Source organism: Otolemur garnettii, unplaced genomic scaffold (assembly GCF_000181295.1).
Source record: "Otolemur garnettii isolate 467f Iridium unplaced genomic scaffold, OtoGar3 scaffold00017, whole genome shotgun sequence".
NCBI lineage: Eukaryota > Metazoa > Chordata > Mammalia > Primates > Galagidae > Otolemur > Otolemur garnettii.
In genome coordinates, this window is record NW_003852412.1 from 20,776,206 (window position 1) to 20,799,537 (window position 23,332).

Here is a 23,332-nt window from a genome sequence, read left to right on the forward strand (position 1 = left end):
TGTCACATCTATACCCCACAGCACTCACCTCTTTGTGCAAGCCAACATACTGCAAGCACCAGTGCTTATCTTCCGGCTTTCTCTAGCCATTAAGATGCTCAAATTGCACCAGGCAGTCTGAAGGTGTTACAGAGGAGATGCTTCTGGTGCAACCTCAAACAATGCCAAGTAAGAGCTGATAGATAAAAAGTACAGTTTGTCTCTTAGGGGGTGAGCCCTCGAGGCGGATTCTGTGCTCTCTCCCAGAGTTCCCCAGCAATGGAGGGTCCTACTTACTCATAGTGGTAACCTGCTCATTAATGTACCCCATATTGATCCTCTCCCTTCCCTACTCACCTACGGAAGTTTCCTGGAACCACTTCCCCAATAAACGACTTAACACTCAAGTCTTAGTCTCAAAGTCTGCTTCTGAGGAAGTGTAAACTATCATAAGATACCTAGTTTGCAAATCCATACTGATTTTTAGTAATGGACAAAATGAAAAATAATACATGCTGAACATTTCATGAAGCTAAATTTATGTAATTCAAATGACTTTTTTTTTTCCTGAAATAATTTCTATCCCTTCTGTTTTCACCTCTCTCCTTCCTGCTCCCTACCTTCCTTCCTGCTTTGAAATGTTTTTTTCCATTTATGAACTAGAGTGGCAGGAAATGGTAGTTTTGTTGTAACAACAACAGAAAACTTCTCATTTTACAAAATTGCCAAATTCATAACAGTTCAGTAGTCTCTCAGTTTTTAGTGAAGCTTTAGCAGTTCAGAAAGTTCCAAAGTTAAAAGTCTGGAAATCACTGCTTCACGTTGCTAAGTCCTGCAGTCTACATTTCAGTGCATTGTAAACAAATAATGGAAAGATAGCTGAAAATTAAAAAAACTTTCCTTAATGAGTTGAAAATTCTTCAAAACAGCATGTGTATTAAGAAATAATGATGGTTAGAAATATCCTAGAAAGCTAGTTTTAGTTAGGTTACACTACTTAGAATGCTTTAGGAGTGCTTAAATCTCCCACCTGTAATTATCTTGACTCAAGGCTCCTCTTAACTCTTTCATTGCATAGTTATTTTTGAGACTATTAAAGAGTACTGTGTATTCTATGTGCTAACTACATTTGGAGGTGAAGGGGTTACTGGGACACTTTCAGGTAGACCAAAGAATATAACTAGAGATTTTGCAGGACTCTTCAGTGAAAAAGCTAAAGGTTAGTTGTATTTCATTACTATGCATCGGGTGGTATTTAAGTTTTTGCTGACATATAAGGAGAGGAATGTAATAATGAGGGAAGTACAGAAGACAGTCTCACCTACCCACCCCCATTTCCCTTCCCCTGAAATACTCTATATCCTTTTTTTCCTCCTAATTCTACCATGGGGTACTATTATGTATTACAGCCAAGGTATAGAAAGGAAAACATATAAATGTTCCTGGTGAGAGAATTAAAAAAAAGAAAAATAGATTAAAAGTAATCAAAGAGTAAAGTTTCTTATAAAGAATAACTAAAAAATCCACAAAATAAAGCAGAGGAATAGGAATAAACTAAATAATAAAACACAAATTTTCCTCTTCTATTTTTCAAGAGACAGGATATTTAGGATCTAACTGTTCTAAGCTTCTTTAACCATATATACGTTTAAATGTTTCAACAGGGTGACCCATAATTTCTTTCAAAATTTATTTTACAGCCTTAGAAATCTCAGTATTCTTTAATTTCTCCATGGTGTTTATAATTTTCATAAATCTAATTGAGTCATTATGCCACATACTATAATCTCTGCAGAGTTATTTATTTTTTCATTAAAATATTTCCTTTAACTTGCATCTCCTCTATGTTATTTTCTCAAAAGACCTTCTTAGTGCAGAAATCCGTGCCCTGGGGGACTTGAAGATGAGGTCAATAAATGCATTGGGGACCTTCGGGTCAGAAGTGAAGGCTCCCTCTCAGAAGTGTTGGTTCACTGAAGAAGCCTATTTGTATAGCTGAGTGTGTACCAGGGCATGGAACACAATTTGAAATTCTTCAAATATAGCTGTAAGCGCTTTATCACTTCTTGCTTAGTCCTCCCATGGGAAGCCATTCTAACCCCTTGAGGTTCTCGAAAATTATAGTTTTATTACTAAGTCAGACTTACCTTTCACATTCTCAGGGTATCAAAACTTAACATATTTTGTAATGTACCACATTCATGTTTAAATTGCCAATAAAGCCAGAATGAGCCAACTTCATTTTTTTAAGTTATCAGTTTCTTTTAAAACACAAGTCTTTGCCCAGTAGTTTTTACTATTTAGTATTCATTAAATATGTATTTCGGTATCTGAAGTAACTTTTCTAAATTTCATAACTATAATATTTTACTAAAGGTAAATGTATTTTTTTTTCAGTTTTTGGCCAGGGCTGGGTTTGAACCCACCGCCTCCAGCATATGGGGCCAATGCCTTACTCCTTTGAGCCACAGGCGCCGCCTGGTAAAATGTATTTTTAATTTTCTTTTGTTGGGTATATTGTTCTGTTCCTTAGTACCTACCCATTCAAGATTATCTGTACATTTAATTAAGACTGTTTAATTCCCTTTAACTGATATTATATAACACCATACCTAATATCAATTTCTGCAGAATCCCTGTAATGCCTCTTTTCAAATGGATATTTCACAAATATTTTTCCCCTTACACTTTAATTTTTGACTCATAAAACTTCAAGAAGTATATTTATGTCAGAAAATTCAGGGACTTTGAAGAAAAGTAAAGAGAGACACAAAAGTAGGAACTAAATAGAAATTAACAGGAAAAAAGAGAACATGATATAAATTTGAGATGGGCAGAAAGTCAAATATAAGAAAAGGCAATAGACAAAAATAAAGTAGAAACACTAAGCTCTTTTGGAAAAAATAAAACATCATTATAATAGATGATTTAGTTCAGATTCAGAAAGAATACAAACAAACTGAAAGCTTACATCTGTCCAAAAATAGGAATGTTACAGGAAGACAAGGCCCAATGGAGAGAAAGAGCACCCAAATGCCATGTTTATAAGAGGAGGGGCTTTATTTCAGCCAGCAGAGCAAAGGGCACAGAAGAATTCAAAATAACATTTTCTTATTTTTATTTTATTTTTTCAGATTTTCCAATAGCCACATTTATTTTTCTCTTTTCCCTGCCTTTTTTTAAAATTATTAAATCATAACTGTATACATTAATGCATTTATGGGGTACAATGAGCTGATTTTACATACAATTTGAAATGCTTACATCAAACTGGTTAACATAGCTTTCACCTCATTTGCTTAATTATTGTATAAAAACATTTATACTCTACACTTAATAGATTTGACATGTACCCTTGCAATATGCACCATAGGTGTGGTCCTACTAATCCTCCCTCTATCCAACCTCCCACCTCCCCTCTCTTCCCCCTCCTCTTAAAAAAAAAAAAGAAAGAAAGAAAAATAAAATGCGAAATGGGCACACTCCCCCACTGGCTCGGTCGTCTCCTTTTTATCCCCAGTCAAAAAGTCAAAAAGTTCTGGCCCACAGGTCCCTTTCTAGTTGGTCAGTTTGAAGCAAGCGGGAGAAGCTGTTCCCACCCCCACAGAACTACAAGATTTCACAAAAGCAGAAATTTCCAGGTTCCAGGAAGTTAAGTTTCTATAAATTCCTAAGAGCTGAGTCACCATGGGGGAGGGGGGTGGACCCCCGCAGGTGTATCCTTGGGGTCTCCCTGAAAAGACCTTTGTTCTCCTAGAATTCATCCTTCCTGGATATCCTCTCTTAGGAATATATTAAATATTTGAAAAATCTCATAAAAATATGTGATAATCTCTTTGGATGAACAAAACAGTACTGACTCTAAAGTTAAATATAAACTGGGTAAGATATTGGTATTAGGGTGATTTACAAATAGACATAGTAGTTCTCATCTACTAGTTAAGAAACTGATTTCCAAAGATGTAAGCTGATCTAACCTCGTATTTGCTAAAAAGATGGAGATCGCTCAAAGTAGTGTATCAAGGATGCCTAGAACTAGGCTAGGTAGTAGGACAGATCACAGGTTGTCTGTGCAGTATAGTTTTATAGATACACACAGCTCAAAGTAACCAGAAAACAATACATTTCAGTGTATAATAGGTGTTAGGTCAATTAAGTATTGACCTTGACCTTTAAAAGCTGAAGATTTTCAAATATGGAGAAGGAAGTAATTCTGCAATTAAGAGCACTGAGTCTGACCTGGACTCTGAGGTAACATACAGATGGTGTCTGAGCATTTAAAGAGCATCAGTGATAACCAACATCAGTGATAGCTGCTTGGCCACTACCCTGCATTCAGAGGTGATTGGTGGTGATTGAGGCAGAAGTGTTGGAGAATTGTGGGGCTTAATAAGCTGTAGGTTTTCAAGTACAGTCTATGTGAAAATTTACTGGGTATGGTGTATTGGAGGTTCATAAATTATTAGGCAGTAGGCAAAGTAGGTACTTTAATAGACTTATCTCACTCCGAGGACCTAAACTTAAAAGAAAAACTGTTCTTAGGGAAGCTACCACAAGCCGTCGTGCTTCACTATTATCTAAGTATTATGGAACTACTTCACTCTCATTTCCTAACTTCCTTTCCAGAATCGCAGAGTTTAGCAACTCAATACTCACATCTTTTACCTACCCAACTGATGAATGACATCTATTCTTTCTTATAGAACCTTAGGTTTTGTAGGTATCGCGTACCTTTCTTTTGTGCATACTGTAACGTGTCATTTGGAAGGTTCATTAAAGTACGTTGCACACTTTCTGATTCAGAGGTTCTGCAGAGCATGTCTAAGGAATTCCTAGGATGTTGCTCCTTTTGAATTTACTCACAGAATTCCAGCCGCTGTGACAAGTCACTCTTCATTTTCTCTGGCGGTACACAGAAACAGAAGTACAATGAAGGAGCCCTGGGGACTGTCTTTGATGGTTGTGACTCACTAGGTAAATAGGCCTATCCAAACTTACAAAGGAAATGCATTGCCTGCAACTTGTCACCTCTTTTGGTGGTCCATTCCCTTTTTTTCCTGGGTTTCCATTATGACCCCTTGCTGTCCCCAATGTGCTCCTACATTGATTTGATCGTGCTTAGGAGAGAAAATAGTGATCTCAAACATCAATATTCAATAGTATTCAATGTGAGATCTCTCTTGTGACTATGTAAAAGATAAGAACAACATTGCAACTTCAAACAATGGAAATGATTCCTCCACCTGTATGAATACATGTAATAGTTTCTATAAATTTTAGTATAAAAGATAAAATAAAACCCTCCCTTGACTGTACTGAGTATGAGATTTCAGTTTATCAATAATTTTTTGACACTATATGTAATTTTAACTGGTAAGCTGGAACAATTCTTGACTTTTGACTTGTTGAAGGTGAGTCAAGCCCTTAAGTCTTTGGCACACAAATGAAGACAAAAGAGCATCGATTAGCATCCTCTATGGCATCCTTCCTCTTCATAAGTACCCAACAGACTTGAAATGGCAGACGTATACGTGTGACAGTTGGTTAAGGAAACAAAACTATTGTATATAGTGGTTGAAATCTGACTTCACAACCACTTTCTGCCAAAATTCTCCATCCTACGCGTATAGCTCCCTTTAACCATTGGGTTTTCTCTTATTACATTCCAAAATATAGTTTACTTTTTACTGTGTAATTGTCCTATAGTAATTTATATCGTGGAACAAAAAGGAAAGCACTAATCGTGCTGTCCACACCTTCAAAGCTGTCCTCTACTCCCTGGCTCAGGTCTAGTTTCTGCGCCGCCGGCTAAGGCTGTTTTTCCTCCAGCTCAGAAATGAGGGAACTAGATTTGAGGCATTTTCCTTTCCCACCGCCTCCGTGTCCTTCTCGTCTCTCCAATTTTCCTGGAGCCGAGAGGCCACACGCCCTGGTACCATTCCCTTTCCTCCTGCCCATCAAACAAAGCCCCGTGAGGCCGGCGCGCGCCACCGCCACACCGACTGGAGAGGCGGCCGCACCACCACGCGCTTGGAACCGGACCCGGACAGCAGGCGCGACCGCGCGCCGCGCGGCCCCGCCGCTTCCTTCCCACCGGCTCTTCCTTTTCCTACCTCCAGGCCCGGCCTAGCCCGCCTCCGCGCCTGCGCAGAAGCTGCCCTCTCCTCCTCCTCCTCCACCCTTCCTTCCCCCGCCCCTCCTCCCCTGCCCCGCCTTCCTTTCTCTCTGGTTTCACTAACTGAGAGCTCCAGGTAGCGAGCAGTTCGGTCGATTTCCCCGCCGCCCCACCCCCTTGCTTCTCTTCCCCTCACCCCTCCCATCTCCAGCCTGGTGGAGGATGAAGCGGCTGCAGTGGCTCCAGCCCCTGCAGCGGCACCGGCGGTGGCTGCGGTGGGGGTGGCCGGAACTAGGGTGGTGAAGAAGCGGTGGCGGTGGCTGAAGGAGCGGCGGTCGCCTCAGCCGCTTCCCCTGTGCTGCTTTTCCTCTTTAGTGCAGTCAGGAAGTTTTTCGCTTCTGTACATGTGTGCGCGCGCATGAGTGTGGGTGTGCGAGGTGAGGTTTGGGCAGCGTTGTGCAGGCGTTGGGTTTTTTGCCCACTTCGCTTCCCGTAACCTGGGCAGCTCTGGAGCCTGGGTTGTGGCCCTAGGAGGGGGCGCGGCGGCGAGCTCTCTTCTTTTGTTGTTGTTTCCTCCGCCTGGGGAGCTGAAGGGGGGACGCGCCTGGGTGGGGCGGCTCGGAGCCCGGGCCTGGTGGCCCCCGGGGCTCCCGGGCGGTCAGGGTAGGGCAGAGGAGAGCGGGCTTCAACATGATGGCGGCCGAGGCCGGCAGTGAGGAGGGCGGCCCGGTGACTGCCGGAGCAGGAGGAGGCGGCGCGGCAGCCGGCTCCAGTGCCTATCCGGCAGTGTGTCGCGTGAAGATACCCGCGGCCTTGCCGGTGGCAGCCGCCCCCTATCCTGGGCTGGTGGAGGCCGGAGTGGCTGGGACTTTGGGTAGCGGAGCCGCTTTGGGGCCCGGGTTCCTGGGAGCCGGGTCCGTGGCGGGGACACTCGGGGGAGCCGGATTGACAGGAGGAGGTGCTGCTGCTGGCGTGGCTGGTGCTGCTGCTGCTGGCGTGGCCGGTGGTGTTGCCGCGGGACCTAGTGGAGAGATGGCTCTCACCAAGGTGACCACTTCGTTGCCTGCTGATACTCTCGGGTCAGGCTGCGGATTCCCCCCTTTGCCGCCGCCGCCTCAGCTGCCTCCTTTGGGCGCAAGCCTGGGGACCGTGGATGAAGGGGACTCTCTGGATGGACCAGAATACGAGGAGGAAGAGGTGGCCATACCGCTGACCGCTCCTCCAACTAACCAGTAAGTGGCTGTTCAGGGATTGGGGAAGCTGGCTCCGGGAAAGGAGTGGGAATGAAAGGATAAAACATACCAATCCTTTCAGCTCTGGTTTGCTCTGAAAAGTTTTGAAGTTTCAGGTTTCATGCGTGCGTAGGGATTTAATTCACTCACGCATCTTCCCTACAGGCATACTGCTCCCTGGCATCTTCGTCTATTTATTGCTCCTCTGGGAAGATGTAAAGTATGGGCAAATGTGTATCCATTGAGAATCGAATATGGTTCTACCCTTTCCAAATTGAGGAGGTGTCCCAGGATTCAGTCCAGCTGCAGTTTACCAAGGCAGTCATAGTCTGGATTAACCTGTGTGTGTTCCCTGATAAAGCTAGATGATTAGTGAAAAAGGCTTGAATGCAAGTGTTTAATAGAGTACTACATTAATATAATTTGAAAAATACATTGGTCAGAATGTTTTTGTTGAATCGCATATCTCAATTTCTTTCTACTGAAAGCATAGTGATGCGGAAAAGTCTTTAGATTTACTTATGAAGACGCGTCCAGAGAAAGGAAAGGAGTTCTGTGAATTACTGGTGTGGATCAGGGTCCATTCTCCAGTGATTTCTGTATCTTCTTCCATGGACTTCCCATTTATAAATAATCATGTAATGTTTTCACAGTTGAGACTTTAGATGTACGACAGTGGAGTAAGACAAGATTAATACTTCTTCTCTTCAGCATTTTTTGTTTGTGACCAATACAATATTTTGTTTGAAAATTAATTTTGACAATTTACTGCAGAATATACAGGACAAATGACTTTTTCCGTATAAGTTAATATCTCCTTACTTATTCTCTTGTGTCAATTAGATGTGTATTGTAAAGGTAGACCTTAATAAGAGGAAAAGATTGGGATGAGAAGTGGTAATAGTAGGCAAAAACCTGTTTTATAATCTCTCATATCAGTCTTACTTGACTTAGAATTTCAATAACCTTGGTGAGTATCAGGATAAAAACATTTGGTTCATATGTTGACTGTTACTCTGGACAATTTTAAGTTTTTTTGGGTAAGCAGCTTTAAAGAATTTAGAAAAGACAAACTATTTGGGAAGAGATTCAGTAATACTAATCCATTTGTGACTTAAGGCTATACATCTTTTGATACTTAAGGTGGAAAAGTAAAGTTAGTCTTACTTATTCCAGCCATATTGTACTCCTTCTATATTATTCAGTAGAATTCAGTTTTTCTAATTGTCTAATTATATTTTAGCTATTTCATGTGTATGTATTGCAAAATTTTGGGGAGTGTTCTGGAGTGTAAAAATTCCTGTTTTACAGCACTACTTTTGAAAAAAAAATCAGTTAAATATTTATTGAGTGTCCACTGCAAATTGTTTATATTGAAAGAGTCTAGTCTTATGTCAGTTTATAACTGAATTGACTTAGGCATATTTGTTTATTGTAATTTACAATTTCTTTAATAGACTATTTTCTAGAGTAATTTTAGGTTCAGAGCAAAGTTGAGGGGAAAGTACAGAATGTTTCCCTAAAATTTCTAATAATAAAAATGATTGAATAATTAGGAAAAGTTGTGTTTGTGAGAGGTCTGTTGTCTGAGATTTTCATCATTATCATATGTATTTGGGAATATTTGTATGAGTGTATATATGAGACTTGGTTTATGTTTTAAACCAAGGAGGGTAATGGATGTACCCTCCATTTCTAGTATGTTTGTAAAATTTGGTACTGAGAAGTACAAATTTCCCTCTTTTTTTATCTTAGATATCAACTCAGAGTCACTGGAGGCATTACAGTTAGTGGTTAAGCGTGCAAATTCTGAAGTTAGACAAGATTTGGGTTGAATCCTGATTCTGCTACTTATTAGCTGTGTGATCTTTGGAAGGTCAGTTTCCCCATCTGTAAAATGGGGATAATAATGGTACCTTTCTCATATGGTGGTTTTAAAGACTTAATGAAAGCCTTGATGTATTTGGCAGTGCCTGGTCTCCCTTCATATTCAGGCAGAACAATTTTGTTTTCATTAAATAGCGTCTCCCTCATTAGTAACTAACTATTTTAGAGAATGTTCTGAACTCCAAAGGCAAGCCTATCATGATTAATTTTGTTAAAAATTTTATTTTAACTTATAACGGTTTCCAGTAGTAGGTTATGCAATTTTAGAGATGGTATTCAAGTGTTTTCTATAAATTCTTATAAAATGGAAGGAAAAAGCCTTTAAAACTTTGTTAAATAATGTCATGTCTTTTGTAAAAGTATTGAAGAAATGCTGTCTAGTAATTGGTCACCTTATTTGTTGACACTCAGATGTAAGGAGGTTTAGGTCATAAGTTTCAGTCCATAACTGGTTTGTTAAACTAGGGTTCCTTGGTTAGGGATTACAACCTTGTTCCCAGCTACTTTTTTTCTCTTAATCACAAGAGAGTCAAGTGATATTAGTGACAGACCAGTGCAAGTATGTTAACAATATTAGTATTTAGTACCTTGTTTTTGTGTGTGCATAGGGAATCATTAGTCTTGTTTATTATTGAGCATTTTCAGTAGTTTGGTTAAGGCTGGAAAGGTTTGTTTAATTTGCACTATTGAATTTATTTGAGTATTTCCTTTTTTCAGGGTTTGAGAAAAAAATTATGAAAATTCTCATTTTTTTCTGCTACAAAAGTTTCTTAATTTAGTTGTATCTACAACTGCTAAAATTTTTCTTTTTAAAGAGAGAGACAAGATTAAATTAAAGGGGTTTGTCATTGGTATAATCTTATGGAGCTGCTTTTCACGGTCTTCATTTTTTTCTTTTTCTGTGGGGATGAGGGGTGGGGGGTAAAGGAGTTCTGTCCCCGCCCCCGGCTTCTCCCTAGTGTACCTTTAGTTTTTAAACTGTGAGCCTGCAGTAGCAGGAGAACTTAGTGGGACTCCAGCCCTCAGATGTATATTGCTTGCTCTTATTGTATATGGAATGTATACTAATTAGTTGCTGCCATATTAAAATATGGAGACTTCACGTTTAGGAATTCTTGAATTTTAGCATGTCTTGAAAATCATAGGGCTTCGCTTGGTAGTAGATTGCTGGAGCTGAACAGGGGTTGGCCCTTTGGGGTGGATAATGAGTGCTCCAGGTGGTGGTCATCTGTACCAGGGCTGCTTTGCCTTTGATATCACAGTATTTGGCCTCTGACTTATATCTTACCCTGGACCTAATATTCAGGTTTCTCAAGCCTGAACTTTTAAGAAAAAGGAAATTAGGAATGTCATAGTACCTTTCTTTTCCTTAAAAATCATTTTACTATCTCTATGAAAAATTAAACCATTTTCAGCTTGGCCCCCATAGCTTAGTGGCTAGGGCACTGGGCACATGCACTGGGGCTGGTGGGTTTGAACCCAGCCCCAGCCTGCTAAACAGTGACAACAACAACAACAAAATAGCCAGGCATTGTGGTGGGCACCTGTAGTCCCAGCTACTTGGGAGGCTGAGGCAAGAGAATCACTTAAGCCCAAGAGTTTGAGGCTGCTATGAGCTGTGATGCCATAGCACTCTACTGAGGGTGACATAATGAGACTCTGTTTCAAAAAACAAAACAAAACAAAATATTCTCAAGTCAAATAATTGCTGAAAGTTAATGATAGAACATGTAGCATTTATTAACTTTGTCACTGTTTGCATTATAACTATGAATGAGTCACTGTTTCTTAATAAAAATGGGGATGAAAATGACAAAGATTAGTTACGGACAGAGTGGTTGCTGACCAGTACTCATATATGTTTGTTGTATTGTATGAGTAGTAGAGAGATACAGTAGGTGTTTCAGGAGTAACAAGGAGTAGAACGCCTCTTTGCTTAATGAGTCTCTCTTTCAGGAGAGTTTGAGACCTAGTAAGAAGTTAAATAAACTAATAACTATGATTCAGACTAGATTAAGATAAACAGTGTGAGTGAAGTATGAGCAAAGGGTCATAGGGGTTAAAAGAACAAGAACTTTATATAATTAGGATCAGCAAATTCTTTGAGGAAAGTAGCCGATGTATTTTTCTTTTTGAGACAGAGTCTCTTTATGTCGCCCTTGATAGACTGCTGTGGTGTCACAGCTCACAGCAACCTCAAACTCTTGGGTTTAAGCGATTCTCTCACCTCAGCCTTCCAAGTAGCTGGGACTATGGGCACCTGCCACAATGCTCAGCTATTTTTTTGTTGCAGTTGTCATTGTTTAGCTGGCCTGGGCCGGGTTCGAACCCACCAGCCTTGGTGCAAGTGACTGGTGCTGTAACCATTGTGCTATGGGCACCGAGCCCAGATATATTTTTCTTGATGCTTAATTTATTTTTTGAGTAAGAGGTTATTGGTTCTGATACTCTTTGTTTAATGATGACGGTCAAAATAAATTGTGAATTAAATACAAACTTTTAACCCTTAGTGAAGAGTCTGTTTTACACAACCCTGATTTACCTTTGTTCAGGAGGGAGGTTGAAGGGGCTGCTTGTAATTATTGAGGTACAGAGAATGGCCAAATGCTAGAATTGGTGTGGATCATTGATTAGGCACTCTGAGGACACCAGACAAACACTATTGACAGACAACGGACAGTCATAAATCAGGAATAAGAAAAGGAAAAGGAGGAGTGCGCCTGTCTGCTTGCCTTACTACTCCTGCTTTCTGAGTGGCTGTTAGGGAGGTGAGCAGAATGCCTTTATGAATACTCAAATACCCACAGTGGTACTTTTGGGAGAAAAGTTTTACAATAATTGTTAACAATAGTAATTATTACCACTGATATATTTATTTATTTTTAGTTGCTGACTACCTAACGGCAGCAGTTCTAATTGTTGAGGTTATTGCTATATAGTAAAGCACTCTAACACTTACTAAAACAATGACATTTGCTCTTGATTTAAAATTGGAGTAGGTCTTGGTGGAGACTGTTCTAAGTGTCACCTGTTGGCTGTAATGTCCAAGGCAGTTTCTTCACATGTAAGTCTGGTGCTGGGATGGCTATAACAGCTGGTAGATAGCTGGGTATCCCCTGCTCTTCCTTTATTTCTTCTTTCCTTCCTGCCACATAGCCTCTCCACTTGAAGAAACTTGGGCTTCTCTGTGGTATGACAGCTGTGTTCTGTGAGGGAACTTTCCAAGCTCCAGTGTGCTAGTACTTACCAAGCCTGTGTGTTCCTCATGCTTGCTAATGTTCATTGGCCAACACTAGTCACATGATCCAGTATGGATTTACTGTGGGAGGGCACTGTAAAAGGTCCTGGATAGTGGGAAGTGAGCTTTCTTGAAGGCACCAAGGTAAAAGTATACCACATGGGTTACTCATTTACTTGCAGTATCAGGTAATACTATACTCTTGGTGGGGTGGGAGAAAGGGTAAACACTTAGCAGTTAGGCCCTGCAATGATAAATTGCCTTTCACTGAATGATTGAGCTTATTGTCACAATAGATGTTGCTTTTTGGCTACCATTATCTTAATTTAAAACCAAGAATATTGATCATGGATATTGGTTATTGTTTTAATTTGTAGGTATTTGTATATATGTGTGTTACCTTGAAATCACCTGGAATTCATTTCAATTTGGAGCTAAGTTAAAAATAGTTATTATTAGGTAAAACTTATTGAAAGTGTCCCCATATGCTCAGGATTTGGGGTATGACTTTGGGCATTTTAAGTAAAGTATAATTTAGTGAGTAAAATAGTATACATTATGGGTCGTGAAAAGATTAGCAAAGAATATACAGTCTAGTTGAAAAATGAGGCATTCCTGATAGAGAAATAGATGATAAAATTAATCTGCAGACTTGTACAGGTAAGATTTTCAAATTGAAAGGATAGTTATGAGAGAGTTGAAGAATGAAAGTAAATGAAAGAATGCTATTGAAATTTCGTACCGTGATCTTACTGGAGTTTTATGGAGGAAAAGATTGTCTTTTGTAGCATAGTGTTTGATATTATGTCATAAGGTGATATGCGTAGATGCATAGAATTTCAGTGATAGAGGGGACTGCGCAGAGCAGATTCAGGTAGCGTGGTTTGCTTAAGTTTTACATAGCTAGAAGGTAGTAGAACTTTTTTTTTTTTTTTTTGCAGTTTTTGGCCAGGCTGGGTTTGAACCTACCCCCTCTGGTATATGGGGCCAGTGCCCTATTCCTTGAGCCACAGGTGCCACCCTAGTAGAACTTTGAGAGAACTCAGTTATCATAATTTTTCAGATGTGTTGAAAAATTTTTCTTTGATAGAGCACAGCCAAAGGCTAGAATTGGTGTGGATAATATTTATATATTTATTTTAGAGGGGACCAGAGGCAAAGTCTCAGTATTTATTAGTAATTTACTATGTATCAGATACTTTACATAGATTATCTAGTTTAATTCTTACACAGTAAGAATAGGTATCATCTTCATTGTTGAAAATACTATACGATAGTATTTAGTTGGAATTCTAGTGCAAACACTATGCTTTTTCCTTTGCCTTACCCTCTCTTCCTTTCCAGTATATAAAATGCACACATATATGTGTATACCCATTTGAAACTTAGTGGGTGTTATAGTCTGAATTGTTCTCCTGACCCTTTGCCAAATTCTTAGGTTAAGCCGTATCCCCCAAGGTAATCATATGTGGAGATGCTTATTTTAAGGAGGTAATTAAAATCAGATGAGGTGATAGAGTGGCTCATGAACCCTATAGAATGGGTGTCTTTATAAGAAGAAGAGACACTGTGAGTATGTATGAACAGAGAAACGAAAAGCTTCATCTGCAAACTAAGGAGAGAGGCCTCACCAGAAACAAACCTTGCTAGCTCCTTGATACTTTTTATTCTAGCCTAGAGAACTGCAAGAAAATAATTTCTGTTGTTTAAGCCACTTTGTGGCATTTTGTTACAGCAGCCTTAACTGACCAATACATGAGTAACTTTTCATCTTTAAAAACGGATTTTTATGATTTTGGAGCTGATTAAATGCATATCTGCTGCTTAGAAATAAGGTGCTCATTCTTTTAATTCCTGCCTTTTACTGTACCAAAGAAAAACTAGCCTTACTTTACCTTTTTTCTTGATTACTCAGTGACTGTTTCTTTTGGCTATACTTGTGTTGAAAGGTGGAAATCATATTTAAATGTGTGTCTGATTGTTACAGTTGGAAAGATGTTACACATGACTCTGGTTGCTGTGGAAAATCCTGTGAATGATGTTACTCCAGCACATTTTCTGTATTCATTGTATGTTCATTGTTGTAACATTCATTGTTAGCTTTAAAATGCCCTTTCTTTTAATACATTTGTCTGAAACTAAGGGAAAGATCTAGAGATATTCTTCAACTGTTATGAGTCTTTTTTAGGTGTAACTCACTAAACTGGATTCACATTTAAGTCAGTTTTATATTAGTAGAACCCTATCCCTCCTTTATCTTATCTACCTGATTATTGATCTATCTAACTTTTGTATTAAACTTTTGAGATAATTGTAAATTCATGTGAAGTTTTAAGAAATCATACAAAGATGTACCCCATCACCCTTTATACCTCAGTGGTAAAATTCGCATAACTAACTGTAGTACAGTATCAGAACCAAGAAGTTGACCTTGATATAATCCATCTGTTTTATTTGGATTTCACCATTTTATGTGCACTCTTTGTGTATATATGATGTGTGTGTTCTCTGCAGTTTCATCACATATATAGATTCATGTAATTATCACCATATTAGAGTTATAAAATAGTTTCATCACCACCAGGATTCCTGTGCTGTGCTTTATGACTGGAGTCTCCTCTCACTTCCCCTTCCTCTTACCCTACCCTCTGGCAACCACTAATCTGTCTGTATTTTGTTCAGATTGGTGCAAAAGTAATTGCACTTTTTTTAGTGCATTTCAACGATGCACTTTTTGCACTGTTGCAATTTTCTATTTGATATTTCTATTCTTAAAGTGATTGTGTTATAGATCATTAATGTACATTTCTCACTTTTTTTTTTTGCTAATGACTTACTACCTGCCATTTATTTTGGACTATGGAAATCATGTTAGACAAAAAGGACATTTGTGATTTTCTTATTTGAGTTCAAAATGGATCATAAAGCAGCGAGAACAATGTATTTGGCTCAGGAACTGGTAACAAATGCATAGTGCAGTGGTGGTTCAAGAAGTTTTGCAAAGGGGACAAAGCCTTGAAGATGAGGAGCTTGATGGCTGGCCGTGGGAAGCTGCCAACTGCCAACTGAGAGCAGTCATCGAAGCCCATCCCCTGACAGCTACACAAGAAGTTGCTGAAGAACTCCGTGTTGACCATTCTGTGGTCATTCGGCATTTGAAACAAATTGGAAAGGTGAAAAAGCTTTGATAAGCAGGTGCCTCAGGAGCTGACCAGAAATCTGAACTGTTTTCAGGTGTTGTCTTTTCATACTCGGTGCAACAACAGCAAAAAACTATTTCTCGGCTGGATTGTGGCATACCAGGAAATGTGGCTTTCATACAGCAATCAGCTACAATCAGCTTAGTAGTTAGACTGAGAAGAACTTCCAAAGCACTTTCCAAAAGCCACCCTTTCACCAAAGAGAGGTCATGGTCATTGTTTGGTGGTCTGCTGCTAGTCTGATCCACTACAGCCCTCTGAATCCTGGTGAAATCATTACATCTGAGAATTGTGCTCAGCAAAATCGATGAGATGTACTGAAAACTGCAATGCTTGCAGCCAGTATTGGTCAATGGAAAGGACCCAGTTCATCTCCATGACAACTCCCAACTGCACTTCTCACAACCAAGGTTTCAAAAGTTGAACAGATTGGTCTAGGAAGTTTTCTCATCTGGCATATTCACCTGACCTCTCACCAACTGACTACTATTTCTTTAAGCATCTTGACAACTTTTTGCAGGGAGAATGCTCCCACAACCAGCAAGTTGCAGAAAATGCTTTCCAAGAGTTGTCCAATCCTAAAACAGAAGTTTTTATGCTATAGGAAGAAACAAACTTATTTCTCATTAGCAACAGTGTTTTGATTGTAATGGTTCCTATTTTGATTAATAAAGATGTGTTTGAGTCTAATTATAAGGATTTAAAATTCATGCTCCACAACTGCAGTTACTTTTGTACCAGCCTGTTGAGAGAAGATTACATAAATCGAATCATATAGTAACTTTTTGGGATTAACGTGTCCTTCATCATAGTTTCCTTGAAAATCAACTTAGTTGTTGTATATGTCAGTATTTGTTCCTTTTCATTGTTGAGCAGTAGTCCATGGTATGGATGTACTATAGTTTAACCATTTGGCCTTTGGGGAACATTTGGCTCATTTCCAGTTTTGTCTGTTATGAAAAAAGCTACCATAAATATTTGTGTGTATATTTTTGTGTGAACCTAAGTTTTCATTTCTATCAGTTAAGTATATGGGAGTATAATTACTGCATGTAATTTTTATTTCAATCTATCAGTTGTGATTCTTAACACCTCTAGAGTGGAAGGGTAATTTTTTTTTTTTTTTTGGTAGAGTCATGGTCTCATCCTGTTGTCCAAGCTGTGCTCAAATTTCTGGCCTCAAGTGATCCTCCCATCTCATGGATTATCTTTTTATTCTGTTGATAGTATCCATATAGTTTAACATATGTTCACTGGTATCTAGATATGTACTTGTACACGCATTCTGGAGATTATCTCAGGCAATTGAGAAATGAGCTTTAAGACCTTTGTATGCTTAGAGATAGTAGAATGAATAAATACTTCCTGAAAGCTGAATGAAAAGTGATAATAAACATTTTTTGGAGTAAGTTTTTATCTCCTTTCAAAAGAAATGTAGTAAATCCTCAGTTAATGTTGGTCAGGTACTTAGAAACTAAAACTTTAAATAAAACAAAGTATAGTGAAATCAACTTTTTTCCCATTAATTTTATAACAAAATGACATTTGAGGACTCTGTTGTGTGTCATTTTGCTTAAAGTCACAGTTTCCAAGAACTTATCAATGTTAAGGGAGGACTTAACTGTAGTATTTTGTTTTAAACTAAATTATGGTTAGTTTTCTTATTTATTGAGCAAGAACTATATAGGAATTATTTTATACGTTATCTTATTTAAGTGACTAAGGGTTGCTATTTCTATATATGAATTGGTAGATTGAGCTTGGTTGATTGTTCACATCAGTTGAGTTTTAGAGTAGCAGCAAAACCATGAATTTAGAGGAAATTATTAATCACTGGATTAAATAGTGGCCATATGGGGATTTAGGAATATTTTACTGTTTTTTAGTTCCTCCTTGACTAGGAAAGCTAATCCATGTGTTCAGAGGAATTGATATTGTATTTACTATTTATGGGATACTTACATGCTTATTGCTGGTGGTAGGACAACTAACATTTCAATTCGATTTTAGTAGTGTTTTGTAGTCATTTAATAATTCTTTATATTTGTCACTGCTCATTACTAAGGAGAAATTAAATGTGTGGTTTGTTTTTATATGTTTGACTTTTAAGTTATTTTTTCCAAGGCAATAAGGACAGGGGATGCAAAATCAGAAAAAGCATTGGATTTAATGGTTAAAGTTGATGTGTAAATGACAGGAATGCAATTTGAGTAAAATAGTGAATAATTCTAGATAGGCACAGAATGAATTTGTTTTCTCCATCTCACTTTTAAAAAACTAACAAATTTTATTTTTTAGAGCATTTTAGGTTCACAGCAAAATTGAGGAGAAAGAATAGCACGGCTGTATTTCTCTTCCGGGCTACTAATCTAAAGCACCATGGTACATTTGTTCCAGTTGATGAACCTACATTTAGACATCATTATCATCCTGCACTCATGGTTTCCGTTAGAGTTTATTCTTGGTGTGATACATATGAGCCACTTATAACAAATGTATAATGACATGTGTCACCCATTGCAGTATCATACGAAGTAGTTTCACTGCCTAAAAATCATTTGTACTCTGCCTGTTTATCCCTGCCTCCCTCCCTGGTGGGTAACCCCTGGCAATTAGTAATCCTTTCACTGTCTCCATAGTTGTGCCTTTTCCAGAATGTCATAGATGGAATTATATAGTATGTAACCTTTTCAGGTTGGCATCTTTAACTTAGTAACATGCATTTAGATTCTTCCATGTAGAAGAATTTAGGTTCTTCAGGGCTTGGTAGCTCATTTCCTTTTAGTATTAAATTAACATTCCATTGTCTAAATGTACCATGATTTGTTTTTGCTAGTCAGCTAGTGAAGGACTTGGTTGCTTCAACGTTTCGGTAATTACCAGTAAAGTTGCTGTAATCACCTTATGCAGGTTTTATGTTAAAGTAAATTTTCAGTTTATTTAGGTGAATTCCAGGGAGCCCAAATGCTGGATGGTATAGTAAGCATATATTTAGTTTCTGAAAGAAACAATCAAAATGTCTTCCAAAGTGGCCGTGCCAGTTTGCATTTCCACTACCAGTGAAGGAGAGTTCCTCTTGCTTCTTGTTCTCATTGGCATTTGATGTTGTCAGTGTTTTGAAATTTGTCCATTCTAATAGGTGTATAGTGATACCTAGTTGTTTTAAAATGCAGTTTTCTCATCACATACGATGTTGAACATCTTTTCAGTTGGTTATTTGCCATTTATATATCTTTATGTCTTCCTTGGGGCAATGTCTGTTCATGTCTTTTGCCTGTTCTTAAATCATTATTATGATTTATTGTTATTCTCTTTATTGCTGAGAGAAGTATTACTCTCTTATTACTGAGAAAAGTTATTTGTATATTCTTGAGTAATAGTCTTTTATCAGATGTGTCTTTTGCAAATATATATATATTTTTTCTGTCTGGCTTGTCTTTTCTTTTGCAGTGGCTTTTGCACAGGAAGAGTTTTTAATTTGGGGTGGTGCCTGTGGCTCAAAGGAGTAAGGAGTAGGGCGCCAGCACAGTATGCTGGAGGTGGTGGGTTCAAACTCAGCCCCGGCAAAAAACTGCAAAAAAAAAAAAAAGTTTTTAATTTTAATGAAATCCAGCTTATCAATTATTTCTTTCATGGATCATGAGTTATATTGTATCTAAAAGTGATTCCCATATGCAAATTCTCTGTTATATTCTAGGAGTTTTATAGTTTTGCATTTTACATTTAGATGTGTGATCATTTTGGGTTAAGTTTTGTGAATGGTGTAAAGTCTATGTGTAGATTCATTTCTTTTTTATTTTACTTTTCCATGTGGATGTCCAATTTTTCCAACGCTGTTTGTTGAAAAGACTATCTTTGCCCTATTGTATTGCCTTTGCTCCCTTGTGAAAGATCGGTTGATTGTATGTATTTGGGTTTATTTCTGGGTTCTTTGTTCTGTTCCACTGATCTGTTTGCCTGTTTTTTTGCCAGTACCATACTACCTCGATTATTTTTGCTTTATAATAAGTCTTGGAGATTATCTGCCAGTCCTCTGACTTTCTTCTCTTTCATTATTGTGTTGCTATTCTGGGTACTTCTCCATATCTACTTTAGAATTATTTTGTTAGTATCTGCAAGATAACTTACTGGGATTTTGATTTGGAACATGTTGAATCTGTATGTTAAGGTGGGAAGAACTGACATGTTGATATTATTGAGTCTTGCTATTCACGAATATGGAATACTTTTATATTTATTTAGTTCTTGATTTCTTTCATCATGGTTTCATAGTTTTTCTCATCTAGATTTTGTATAAATGAGGTCTGACAATTAAGCTTGCAAACTTGCCCCCGTGTGTGCGCGCATGCGTGCACTCGTGTGTGTACACGTTAGCAGCACTGTACAAACAACTCAGTAAGTTTTCATAACCTTGGTATATCTGCCTCTCACAACTATGTTCCTGTAGATGTGTGGTGGTGTTTTGTTGAGTGATGTTCACTATTGTGTGTTGTTTGCTGTCGTGAGAATGTTGGAGCTTAATTACAGCAGCAAACAAACGTTCTTGAATTTCTTGTTAAACTTGGCAAGAGTGGAAATGAAATCAAGGATATGTTAGTCCAAGTTTATGGGAATAATGCCATGAAGAAAATAGCAGTGTACAAATGGATTCCCTGTTTTTCTGAGAAGAGAGAAAGCATTACTGATGAAGTGTATTCAGGTTGACCCTAGCAAGTAAAACTTGTAGTAAAAAAATGACTGTACTGGAATACCCTCCCTACTTACCATGGCCACAATGACTTTTTCTTTACCAGAAGATAAAGGAAATATTGAAAGGAAGACATGTGATGACATTCAGGACATGAAGGGTAATATGATGACAGTTTTGATGGCTATCCCAGAGAAAGAGTTCCAGAATTGCATTGAAGGGTAAATTAGGCCCTAGCCTTCTTGCATAGCTTCCCAAAGGCAGTACTTTGCAGGTGACTAGGTACTCAGCAGTGAGGTATGCAGCATTTTTTATAGGATGAGTTTGTGAAGTTAATTGTCAGACCCCGTATTTTGTTAGATTTATACCTAAGTTTTTTTTTCGGGGGAGGGGGGATACTAATAAAAAATGATGATGTGTTTCTACTTCCAGATACTACTTGTTCATTTCTAGTATATATAAGAAAGCTATTGACTTTTATATTCACCTTGTATTCTGCTATCTGGCTTCTTGCTTGTTAGTTCTATGAGGTTTCTTTGTAGTTTATTCAGATTTTCTACATAAATGATCATGTCATCTGAGAACAGTCTTTTTTTCCTTCCTGATCAGTATACTTTTTTCTTTTTCTTTTTCTTTCTTTCTTTCTTCTTTCTTTCTTTCTTTCTTTTTTTTTTTTTTGAGACAGAGCCTCAAGCTATCACCCTGGGTAGAGTGCTGTGGCAACCTCAAACTCCTGGGCTTAAGCAATTCTCTTGGCTCAGCCTGCCAAGTAGCTGGGACTGTAGGCACCTGCCACAACACCCGGCTATTTTTTGGTTGTAGTTGTCATTGTTTGGTGGGCCCAGGCCAGATTTGAACCTGCCAGCTCTGGTATATATGGCTGGAGCCTTAGCCCCTTGAGCTACTGGCACCACCCTGATCTATTTATTTTTTAATTTCCTTTTCTTGTCTTACCATGTTTAGCTAGATCGTTGAATATAATGTTGAGAAGCAGTGGTGAGGGGGCCATTCCTGCATTGTTCCTCATCTTAGTGGGAAAGCTTTAAAGGCAGCTTTGATGAAGTTCTCTTAAACGAAGCTTTAAATGAAGTTCTCTTTAGTAAATATGGTGTAAACTGTAGATATTTTTGTAAATGTTCTTTACCAAGTTGAAGAAGGTCCCCTCCATTTCTAGTTTCCTGAGTGTTTTAGACATGGATGGGTATTGGATTCTGTTAAGTGATTTTTATGTATCTATGATAATGTGATTTTTCTTCTTTATCCTGTTGATGTGGTTGATTACATTAATTAATTTTTTAACATTGAGCCAATGTTGATAAATCACATTTGATCATGGTGCATAATTTTTCTGTGCATTGCTGGACTCAGTATGCTCATGTTTTGTTGAGCTGTTCACTTCTATATTCATGAGAGGCATTGGTGTCTTGGTTTTCTTTTTTTGTAATGTTTTTGTCTGGTTTTGCTATTAGGGTAATGTTGGCCTCGTAGAATGAGTTAGGAAGTACTGGTTATGTCTCTGAAAGAGATCATAGGGATTTGTTATAATTTCTTCTTTAAAGGTTTACTAGAAAACCACCTGGGTCTGGTTCTTTCTGTCTTGGGAAGTTATTAATTATTGATTCAATTTCTTTAATAAATATGGGCCTATTCAGATCATATATTTCTTCTTATGTGAGTTTTGTCAGATTCTTTCTCTTTAAGAATTGTTTCATTTTATTGCAGTTTGCAAATTTGTAGACATAGTCATTCATAATACAGTTTATTCTTATTCTCCTCTTAATGTATTTGGAACCTGAAGGGATGCCTTTTTTCCTTTCTGATATTAGTAATTTGTGTTCTTTCTCCATTTTTTCCCTAAACATGGCTAGAAACTCATCAATTTTATCAATCTTTTCCAAAATTGAACTTTGATTTTTTTCTGAGTTCTTAGTTTTCAGTTTCATTAATATTTCATGTAAAATTTTTACATATTTTTCTCTGCTTTGAATTTAACTTGTTCTTTTTCTCATTTCTAGGGTGAAACTTAGATTATTGATTCAATCTTTATTTTCTTCATATGTATATGCGGTTATAAATTAACCTTTAAGTATTGTTTTCACTGCAATCATATGTTGATAAGTTGTTTTCAAGATTTTCCTTGGCTCATTGCCTGTGGCTCAAGTGGCTAAGGCACCAGCCACATACACCTAAGGTGGCAGGTTCAAATCCAGCCTGGGCCCGCCAAACAGTGACGGCTGCAACCAAAAACTAGCCGGGCATTGTGGTGGGCGCCTGTAGTCCCAGCTACTTGGGAGGCAGAGGCAGGAGACTCGCTTGAGCCCAGGAGTTGGAGATTGCTGTGAGCTGTGATGCCATAGCACTCTACCCCGGGGTGGGGGGGCACAGCTTGAGGCTCTGTCTCAAAAAAAAAAAAGAAAAAAAGATTTTCCTTTTAACTTATTTTAAAATTGCTCTTGAGAGTTCTTCTTTGATCCATGTGTTATTTAGAGGAGTGTTATATAATCTTTATGTATTTTGGGATTTTTCAGCTGTCTTTTTGGTGATTGATTTCTAATTTAATTCCATTGTGGTCTGAGAGTAGACATTGTGTGATTTCTGTTATAGTAAATTTGTTAAGGTGTGTTTTATGGTCCAGAATGTGGTCTGTGTTGGTAACTATTTTATAAGCTTGAACAGCGTGTGTGATCTGCTGGTGTCCTGGTCATCGGTAGTGCTACTGATTTCAACTATAATCCTTACTTATTTTCTGCCTGCTGGATCTGTCCATTTCTGATGGAGGCATGTTGATGTCTCAATACTGACAGTACGTTTTTGTATTTCTTCTTGCAGTTCTGCCTTTTTTCCCTTGTATATTTTCACTCTCTGTTGTTAAGTGCACATAAGTTAAGAAATGTTATATTTTCTTGAAATTGTAACCTCTTTATCATTATGTGATGCCTCTCTTTATCCCTGACAACTTTACTTAGTTCAACTTTCTTTTTTTTTTTTTTTTTT

The 23,332-nt window shown here is 38.1% G+C and overlaps 1 protein-coding gene across 1 annotated transcript in view; it reads left to right on the top strand.

The window, feature by feature from the left end:
• The first annotated feature begins 6,333 nt into the window (after window positions 1-6,333).
• RASA1 (RAS p21 protein activator 1) overlaps window positions 6,334-23,332 on the top strand; it is a 95,206-nt gene continuing 78,207 nt past the window's right edge. Inside the window, exon 1 of the mRNA XM_003785964.3 lies at window positions 6,334-7,326. Coding sequence (XP_003786012.1) covers window positions 6,785-7,326 — 542 coding nt within the window. The 5' untranslated portion in view covers window positions 6,334-6,784. The remainder of the gene's footprint in view (window positions 7,327-23,332) is intronic.